This window comes from Ursus maritimus, unplaced genomic scaffold (assembly GCF_017311325.1).
Source record: "Ursus maritimus isolate PB19 unplaced genomic scaffold, ASM1731132v1 scaffold_14, whole genome shotgun sequence".
Taxonomy (NCBI): domain Eukaryota; kingdom Metazoa; phylum Chordata; class Mammalia; order Carnivora; family Ursidae; genus Ursus; species Ursus maritimus.
This window is the reverse complement of record NW_024423786.1, coordinates 47,439,081-47,448,677: the sequence shown is the minus strand read 5'-3', so window position 1 is coordinate 47,448,677 and position 9,597 is coordinate 47,439,081. Positions and strand designations below refer to the sequence as shown.

Sequence of the window (9,597 nt, the reverse complement as noted above, 5' to 3'; positions counted from 1 at the left end):
CTAAGTACTTACCCCTCTCAGAGCTCGCTTCCAGCCACCGCCTCCTGGAAGCCTGCCTTGATACCCCCAGGTGCCGCTCCCCACCCCCCAGATATGCCTGGTTCCGCTGTCTTGCCCACAGGGCTGGAGTTCCCTTTAGTCAGTGCCTGCTGTATGCGCGGTGCCCAACTTGAGACCTGGCCAGGCTGGCTCTCGATACGCTTGTGATACTACTACATAAAAAGAGCAACGAGCAGGACAGCATGTGAGGCATGAGGGGACCCCTATTGTGTTTTGTGTTTACCCCAAAGAGCAGTGCTATCTGGATAGGGATACAGTGGGCACGTCCCTTCCGCGATACACCCTGCCCTGGCTCCCCACTGCCTCCAGGACTAAGCCCGGCTCCGGCCGCCTCTCAGCCCCAGACTGCCAGTCTTGCCCCAGGCTTTTTGCTCCAACCCTGACTTCTGCCTGGGATACCTCCACACTCAGGCAGGCTCACTCGTGTCCTCTGGACTCTTCTGGGCCGAAGACGGGACTCAACCCAGACACAGCGCTGGGAGCCCGAGCCCAACCCTGGGGACCCCGGGATTCCGTGGTTCGGGCGTCCGCGTCCCACCCCCGCCGGCCGCGCCTGCGCACTGGGCCTCACCGCGCTCCTTGCGCCCCGGGAAGCCGTAGTCCGGGGGGAAGGTGGGCATCCGCTGGGGGTCGGGCTCCCTCGATGGATCGCTCACATAGCGTCGGGCCAGATGCGCCCCCATGGCTGCAGTAGCCACAGAGTCCCGCAACAGCCGGGGTCACCTCGCTCCTACCCGGAAGCACTACCCCTTCCCAGCCACGGCTTCCGGGTCGCGCAGGCCGCTGCCGGGATCAGGGAGATGAACGACTCAGTAGGACTTCCGTTCTCTCTGGCTCCACCTGGCGGTCAGGCGGAGACCGCACAGGTGCAGCGCGTAGTTTCCGGGGATGGGGGAGCCGGGGGAGCCGGGGACGCCCCGCCCCTAGAAAGGGGTCTTCCGCTTCTGGAAACCATCTTGGCGGGGGATGGAGATGAGGTCGGCCAGCGGCCTTTTCCCACCCTCTTTGAGCACAAATGAAAATTATTGTTATTATTTTTATTTTTAAGATTTTATTTATTTGACAGAGAGACAGGGAAAGAGGGAACACAAGCGGGGGAGTGGGAGAGGGAGAAGCAGGCTTCCCCCGGAGCCGGGAGCCCTACCGGGGCTCCATGCCAGGACCCTGGGATCATGACCCCAGCAGAAGGCAGACGCCTAAGGATTAAGCCATCCAGGCCCACCGAAAATTATTTTTCATAACATATTTCCAAAAAACCGCTTTTCTTTTAAAACGTTCGAATTTCAACTAATGAATCTTTGAACGCTACTCAAAAACGTAAGTTGGCTAATTGAACATAATAGTAAAAAAATAAAGCATTTGAATTTGTCTTAAAAAAAAACAGTCTTGCATGGTACTGATGATATAATTAGCGATCAAAAGTTTAAATGCAGGGGCGCCTGGGTGGCTCAGTCCTTAGGCGTCTGCCTTCGGCTCAGGGCGTGATCCTGGCGTTATGGGGTCGAGCCCCACATCAGGCTCCTCCGTTGGGAGCCTGCTTACAAAAAAAAGTTTAAATGCAATTATTCAAAATAAATATTTTAATTGATGAAATTTAATTTAAATAATCAAATAAAGTTATTTATAAATAAAACTATTTAAAGCTGAAATATTTATTTATTTATTTATTTATTTATTTATTTTAAAATATTTTATTTATTTGTCAGAGAGAGAGAGAGAGAACAGTCGGGGGTGGGGGCAGCAGGCAGAGGGAGAAGCAGGCTCCCCTCTAAGCAAGGAGCCTGATGTGGGACTCCATCCCATGACCCTGGGATCATGACCTGAGTGGAAGGCAGACGCTTAACTGACTGAGCCACCCAGGCATCCCTTATTTCATTTTTAAAGATTTTATTTATTTATTTGAGAGAGAGAAAGAGAGCACAAGCAGGGGGAGGGACAGAGGGAGAGGGAGAAGCCGACTCCCCGCCAAGGAGGGAGCCCTAGGTGGGGTTTGATCCCAAGAATTCTGGATCCTCACCTGAGCCGGAGGCAGATCCTTAACCAACGGAGCCACCCCTAAAGCTGAAATTTTAAATCCTTTTGAGTACTTTTGTAAAAATAAAATAAGATGGAACTCTACTACCCCTCTAATTGCCACTGCAAAGAATTGGTATTACATTTCACACTTGTTACATTAGGGCTTACATATATGCAAATTTAAGAGTATAGTACATTGTCTAGTACCGCTAGATACTTCCTGGCCTCAATATTCAACTGTAACAAATGGTGTGCTAATTTGTTACTCTCTGGAAACCTGCATGGGAACACAAAGAGAAGCCATTCAGTGGGTGCTTGTCATAGTTGGGTGCACCTGTCAGAAAGGAAATTAGATCTTGTCATTCCTTGGCTAAAACCCTCCTCTGGCTCCGCATTTCATATGGAAAAAAACCTGGAGCCAGCCTGAAAATGTCTGACTCAGGAGGTATGGGGTAGGGCCCCAGAATCTGCATTTCTAACAAATTTCCAGCTGATGGTCAGGTTGCTGGACTGGGGACCACCCTTGGGAGAATTGCTGAGCTAGATTTTCATGTGCTGACACGGAGAAGTGGCCACAAGATACTATTCGGTGGAAAAAACGCTCTATAGAGAATGGACCAATGGTGAATGAGACTTTCTTTACAGGGGTTACTTGGAACCTGACCCCAGACCATGACATAGATTTGTGATTCTTGTGCTCTTTCTGACTCCAGGGGGCAGCATTCACATCGTAGTCTTTCTGAATGGCACTCCTGGAATTGTGCAGTGCACAATCCGCACAGCTGTACCAGGCAGCCCTGCCTTGTTCTGGATGTCTCTCCTCCCCCTCCCTTTCTCTGTGCTTCAGCTGCTTACCCAGAAGTCAGAGCTGGGAGGAGACCCAGGGAGGCAAATTATGATCCCAGCTCACTGTCTCTGTACGACCTTGGGAAGCAACTTCTCCATTTCAGAAACTCAGTTTACTGATCTGTAAAATGGGATCAGTAACACTAGTGCCATCTAACCTGATATCCCCTTGGCTTATCTTAGTTACTGTTGGTTTCTCCTCTTGAATGTCAGCTCCATGAAGCAGGGAATTTTGTCCTCTTCACTGCTGTATACTTGCACCTAGAACGGAGCCGGCACACAGTAAGTGCTTTGTAAGCACTTATCAAGTCAACAAATGAATAAATGGAGTGGTTTGGAGGAGTCAGGTGGTGGCTTGAAAAGTGCTCATTGCCTGGTATATACAGTAGGTGCCCAATACATGCTTATTATTATTACTCTTGTCCAGGTTGCATTCTCTGTAACTAGAAGGTTGAATAAAGAAGCCTCATTTAAAATGGAGCGGGGAGGCCAGCAGGGGGAGCTCTCAGGCCCCACCATCCTTCATGGGCTGCAGACCATACAGGAAAAGAGGTACCTTGCATTCCCGGCCAGGGGGCCAGGGAGCGGGGGCTTTACCAGCCCAGCAGGATGAAAGATTTTCTCCTTGGAAGCAACGGCCCAGACAGTGAGACACAGTCACAACTCAGCCACTGAGAAGTCACTACACTTGGAACTCCCACTTCATTCCGGTGGACTTTTTGTTTGTAACAGCCCTCACTCAATTCCCTCTTTCCTTTTTAAAGGAGTGGTTTTCCACCTGGTTCTCTGGACTTGCCTACGGTTTGGCCACAGCCCGCTCGTCCGGGATTGCAGTTCTCTGCTGTTCCCGAACACACTCATGTCGCTGGTAAAATAACTGGCTACTTTATTTTTCAGGTGAACAGAGGGCAACTGAGACAACGAGCGACTCCTGGGACCAGTCATTTCAGTAGAGGCCGAAAGGGTCCAAGCCACGGATGATGGCTCTGGGTGGGTGGGCGGATGTGGCCCATTTTGTCCTGAGGTCCCTGGACTCCGTTGTCTCGGTCTGGCCTGTCTGTACTCAGAGTTGGGACCTGCGGGAGATGACACTAGAGGGAGGGTAGTTTCAGGCAGCCTGTGCCGGGGTGGAAAAGAGGCTGGGCCTTGGTCACCTGGGCCTCTCAACCTTCCTATTTTTTCTCTACCCATCATTTGACAAGGAGACTTTCCAGGGTCCCCTGCCCACACCCCCCATGTACCCTGGTTCACTGCTCACAACTTCCCCACCCCTCCTTCCTCCTTCCCTCCCAGTCCTCTCTGGTCCCATCTGGCCTGCCCCCAGGCAGGTGCTACGTTAACGTTTTGTGAGCACAACACCCTTGGAGGCCCAAGTGGGCCCCGGGGGCGGAGAAGGAAATTCTGGGCGGCATCTCCGCCTTGCCACGGTCTGCTGGATGGGAGATCGGAAGCTCTGGGTAATTCAGTTCAGGGGGAGGAGGAAAAACAAGGTCAGCGAGGCCTAGAAAGCCCCTGGGGAAGGCCTTAATCTGCCTGTGGGGCAGAAGGGATGGTGCCTTTCATTCAGCCCGGGAGCTGTCCCGGGCTGGCCGCTGCCTGTATTGAGGTGGCTGGTTTGTGTTGGAGGGATGAGTGAGCCTGGAGGGGCTTCGTCTTGTGGGTGGCCTTAGTCAGGGCGTGGCAGGCCGGAGAGTCCCTCATTCATTCCACCAACACCCATTGGATACCTATTGTGTGCCGGTCAGTGGAGCTGAGCTGCTAATGGGGGGACGATAAGCAATGGGTGAGATAAAGAAGTGAGATATATGGAATATCAGATGGTGATAAATATTGAGGAGAATTAGAATGAATGGAGTATATGGGCCAATTATTTTAGTAAGTCTGATGCAGTAGGAGACATTTCCTGTTTTTCGAACACACCAGGAGCTTGCTGTCCTCAGGGCCTTTGCACAGCCTGGAATGCTCTTCCTCCAGATATCCACATATTATTCATGGGCTTCCTCCACCTCCTTCAGTCTATTTTTTTTTTTAAAGATTTTATTTGTTTATTTGAGAGAGAGGACATGAGAGAGAGAGAGAGAGAGAGTGCGCACAAGCAGGAGGGAGAAGCCGACTCCATGCTGAGTAGGGAGCCCGATGCAGGGCTCAATCCCAGGACCCCGGGATCATGACCTGAGCTGAAGGCAGATGCTTAACCAACTGAGTCACCCAGGCACCCCCCCAATCTATTTTAATTGTCAGACTTTTCCCGATCACCTTTTTCTTCTTTTTTAAAAAATTGAGATGTAAATGACAATGACATTATATTAGTTTCAGGGGTACAACATAATGATTCCACACGTGTCTATATTGCAAAATGATCACCACAATAAGGGTAGTTAACATCCATGCAGAGTTACAATTTGTGTGTGTGTGTGTGATGAGAATTTTTAAGATCTAGTCTCTGAACACAGAATTATTTCAGGGCATGAGTTGGACGAACATCTGTAGTGCATGTTATTGTTAATGCCTGTAATGTTAATTGTTTGGGGAGAACAGGAGTGTCACATCAGCCAAGCATGTGCTGTGACCACTTTGTAGCTCATGGAGAGGTTACTTAATGACACATGGGAAAAGACATGTTTTTACGAGTGTTCCCTATTTGGCTAGTTGTGAACTTTGTAGTGAAAGAATGTGTAGACAATTCTGTCATGAGTGTAGAGAATTGTCTAGAAACACATGGAAAAAAAGATGTTTCTAAGAGTGTTACTTGAAAACAACAACAAAAGGACTCTTGGTAACTTTCAAATATACTCGATCACCTGCTTAAACATAAGCACTTAATGTCCTATGTTGCCTCCTTAGCACGACTTTGGCTGGACCCCCCATATATCGATATGATATGCTTTCACTTTCATTCAATTAAAAAAGCCTATTTTTTCAGAGAGAGAGAGCACACACATGAGCGGGGGTGGAGGGGCAGAGGGCGAGGGAGAGAGAGAATATTAAGCAGACTCCACGCCCGGCAGGGAGCCTGGCACGAGGCTCGATCTCACAACCCTGAGATCATGACCTGAGCTGAAATCAAGAGTTGGAGGCTCAACTGACTGAGCCACCCAGGTGCCCCCACTTAAGAATATTTTCAATTTTTAACTTCCTCTTTGACCTGTGCATGTGATTTAATTTCCAAATACCTGTGGATTTTCCAGATATCATTCTGTGATTTCTAATTTAATTTGGTTCTGGTCTAAGAACATGCTTGGTAAGATTTCTATTCTGCGATCTTCCTTTTTATTGCAAGGGATTTTTTTTTAATTGTTCAGCCCTGTATCCCTGGTACCTAGAACATAGCTTAACACATAGTGGGTTGTCAATACATATCTGTCGAATGGGTAAATGAACAACTGAATCCCCCCACGCCCCATTGGGCATATCAGACCTTGGCTCAGAGATGTTGTTCTACTCCCCTGAGGTCACACAGCAAGAATGGGGCAGAGCTGGGGTCTGTCTGGGCCCATGGCCTTATGTTATCCCAAGTTGATGGGACTGGATTGCTCTACTGGTTCTTGAGCACCTACTGTGTGGCCGGTCCTGAAGGGTGGCCTTGACTGTGGCCGTTACCCCCTCACAGTGAGACCATCCAGCCATCACTGCACTTCCTTGCCCTAGGCCCACTCACCTCAAGGGGCGCCCTTGATGGGCAGAGATGCGATCAGCCCACTTGGCTGGTGTAACCCCACCTCCATCCTCTCCCTCCCCTCTGACCCCACTTATCCATCCAGAGCCTGATGGTCCCGTGCTCCTTCTTTCTCAGATGTCTCCATTTCTCCATCTGTAGAATGGGAAGGGCTGCACTTACGCCTCAGGCAGGCTGGGGGGGTTCTGCACACTACATCATGCAGTGTTAACAGGGGAAAGCCCAGCCCCTGGGGTGAGCTTTCTCTGGACGGGGAGGCTGGTCTGTTGCACCCCCCACCCCTGCAGCTAGGGCTGGGTCACACTCCTCCCTCCTGTGCTGGCGAAGATTTTCCGCTTGTGGAGTCTGTGGGTGGCTTATATTGGTCTGTGAGGTGAGAGATTCTATTTGAAGCCGCTCCTGTTCTGAGCGTCTGTTACAGCAGCCCAGCCTAATAGTCTAACTTGTATGCGGTCTCGATGGGATTTCCTTGCTGCTCAGGCCAATCTGACTTGCGATTCCTTCTGCTTTTAGCAGAAAGCCCCTTAGAGGGGGCGCTGGGGTCTTGCCTTTTGCGGTATGGAATAGCTTCCTGTGGTTACCATCACAGATCACCACCGAGGTAATGGCTGCACGGCAGTAACGGACTCTTTGCTGGTTCTCCAGGTCGGAAGTTCAAATCGTTTGATGGGGCTGACACCAGGCGTCAGCAGAGCCGCCTTCCCCCAGCGGATCCAGGGGGAGAGTCTGCTTTCTTGCCTTTCCAAGCTTCTAGAACTGCATTCCTTGGCTTGTGGCCCCTTCCTGCATCTTCAAAGCCACCAGCATGGTACGAAATTTCAGAGTAAGGAGGGAGAGGCTTGACACACAGACACACAGAGGGAGAGGCAGGGTGACCACGGAGGCAGACTCTGAAGGGACGTGGCCCCAGCCACGCAACACCAGGAGCCCCAGAAGCTGGAAGAGGCAAGAAAGGATTCTCCCCTAGGGCTTCTGGAAAAAGCATGGCTGTGCCAACAGCTTGATTTCAGACTTCTTTCCCCCCCAAGATAAATTAGGCATTACATGTATATTTAAGATGTACACACTGACAATATACATGCGCGTTGTGGGATATTCACCACAACCGGGCCAGGCAACATATCTACCACCTGAAAGTTACCTCTTTCCTTCCTTCCTTCCTTCCTTCCTTCCTTCCTTCCTTCCTTCCTTCCTTCCTTCCTCCCCTCCCTCCTCCTCCTCCTCCTCCTCCTTCTTCTTCTTTTCTCTTTCTTTCTTTCTTTCTTTCTTTCTTTCTTCTCTCTCTCTCTCTTTCTCTTTCTTTCTTTCTTTCTTTCTTTCTTTCTTTCTTTCTTTCTTTCTTTCTTTCTTTCAAGACTCAAGATCCACCCTTACAGCAAAGTTCAAGTACACAGTACAGTACTGTCGACTGTAGTCACGTTGTTGTACACCGAGCCTCCAGAACTTATTCATCTTACAGAACTGAAACTTTGTGCCCTTAACCAACATCTACCTGATTTCCCCCTCCCTCAGCACCTGGCGACCACCTGCCTGCTCCTACGGGTCCCACTCGATGGAGGGCAAGGGCAGAAGCAGGCAGACCAGGTGGAGGTTATCACTGTGATTCAAGTGAAAGCGGCTGATGGTCAGACTGGGAGGCTAGCCCAGCTCAGACGCTGGGTGTATGGTGAAGGCGGAGCCCACCAGAACTTCTAACAGATTTGCCAGATTTCCAATATCTAGGTTATCAAACAAACCACCTCAAACTTAGTGGCAAGAAAAAAATATAGTCACTTCAGTGAGCTCACAGATTCTATGGGACAGCTGGTAGGGACAGCTGGATTCCGCTCCACACTGTCTGGGGCCTCTGATGGGAAGACCTAGCGGGCTGGAGGTGACTCTACTGTCCTGGGCTCTGGAAACATCAGGAGGTGCCTTCACTCATATGCCTGACACCTGGGCTGGGATGACTTGAAGTCTGGCCTCATCTGGGACTCTTGAGTGGGTCACCTCCATGTGGCTTGGGCTTCCTCACAACATGGCGGCAGGGAGCGTGCGCTCTGACAGAGCCAGGTGGAGGCTGCATGGCAGCTGTCACTTCCACTACTTTCTGTTGGTTATAAAGGAATCGCTAACACCATCCCAGATTCAAGGACAGGAGAACAGGGCTCTACTTCTTTTAATTAAAATGATTTTTTTTTAAAGTAGTCTCTGCACCCAGCATGGAGCCCAATGCAGGGCCTCAACTCACAACCCTGAGATCATAGACCTGAGCTGAGATCGAGAGTCGGATGCTCAACCGACTGAGCCACCCAGGCAGCCCCTGGACTCTACTTCTTGCTGGAGTGGCAAGGTCACATTGCATAAGAGCATGTGGCACAAAGAGATACTGTTGCAGCCATCTTTTGAAAATTCAGTTTGCCAGAGGCGTGGAGTGAGAGTAGAGAGAAGTCGTGGATGATGCTGAGACCATTGGCCCCAAAGGCTGATGGCGGTCCTCTGGAGAAGCACAGGCGGGCTGTCCTTTTGGGCAGAGTTCTCCAAATGGCTCCAGCCTGGTTATCCTACTGTCTTCGCTTGGCTCACAGGAAACTCCCACGTCCCTGCTGAACCAGAAGATCCAGCCACTCCTCCTGCAACCCTTTCCCACAAGCCCGTGCTCTTGCTTCTTGCTGTTTTAGACATGAGTCAAACCCTCATCCCTTGCTTTACCCACAGGATGAACAGACTTCTGTCTTTAATTCTCACCTTTTAAATAACTTCCAGTCAATGTCAAGCTCAGAACCTTCCTTTGCAAGTTCTGTGTATGTGACGGTGGTGACCAGCCCACAATGGTCTTTACATCCTGTTGTTCACGCCCTCGTGTTGTTTCCTCCCGCCATGACTCTGAGCTGGTCCATGTGAAAAAAAGAGTAGAGATCATAGTTTGTGATGTGTGGCTACATCATAAAAGGGGTCAATGACTTCCACCTTGGCCTCTGCCACACTGGGGCGGGGGACGCTCGATCAGCCCTTTGGAA

At 50.2% G+C, this 9,597-nt stretch overlaps 1 protein-coding gene across 1 annotated transcript in view; it reads right to left on the bottom strand.

Annotated features, from left to right (window-relative positions):
* The window catches only part of NDUFB7 (NADH:ubiquinone oxidoreductase subunit B7), a 6,286-nt gene extending 5,455 nt beyond the window's left edge, over nucleotides 1-831 (bottom strand). The window contains exon 1 of the mRNA XM_040629192.1: nucleotides 632-831. Within this exon, the coding sequence (XP_040485126.1) occupies nucleotides 632-743 (112 nt within the window). The 5' untranslated portion in view covers nucleotides 744-831. The remainder of the gene's footprint in view (nucleotides 1-631) is intronic.
* Between the last annotated feature and the right edge of the window lie 8,766 nt (nucleotides 832-9,597).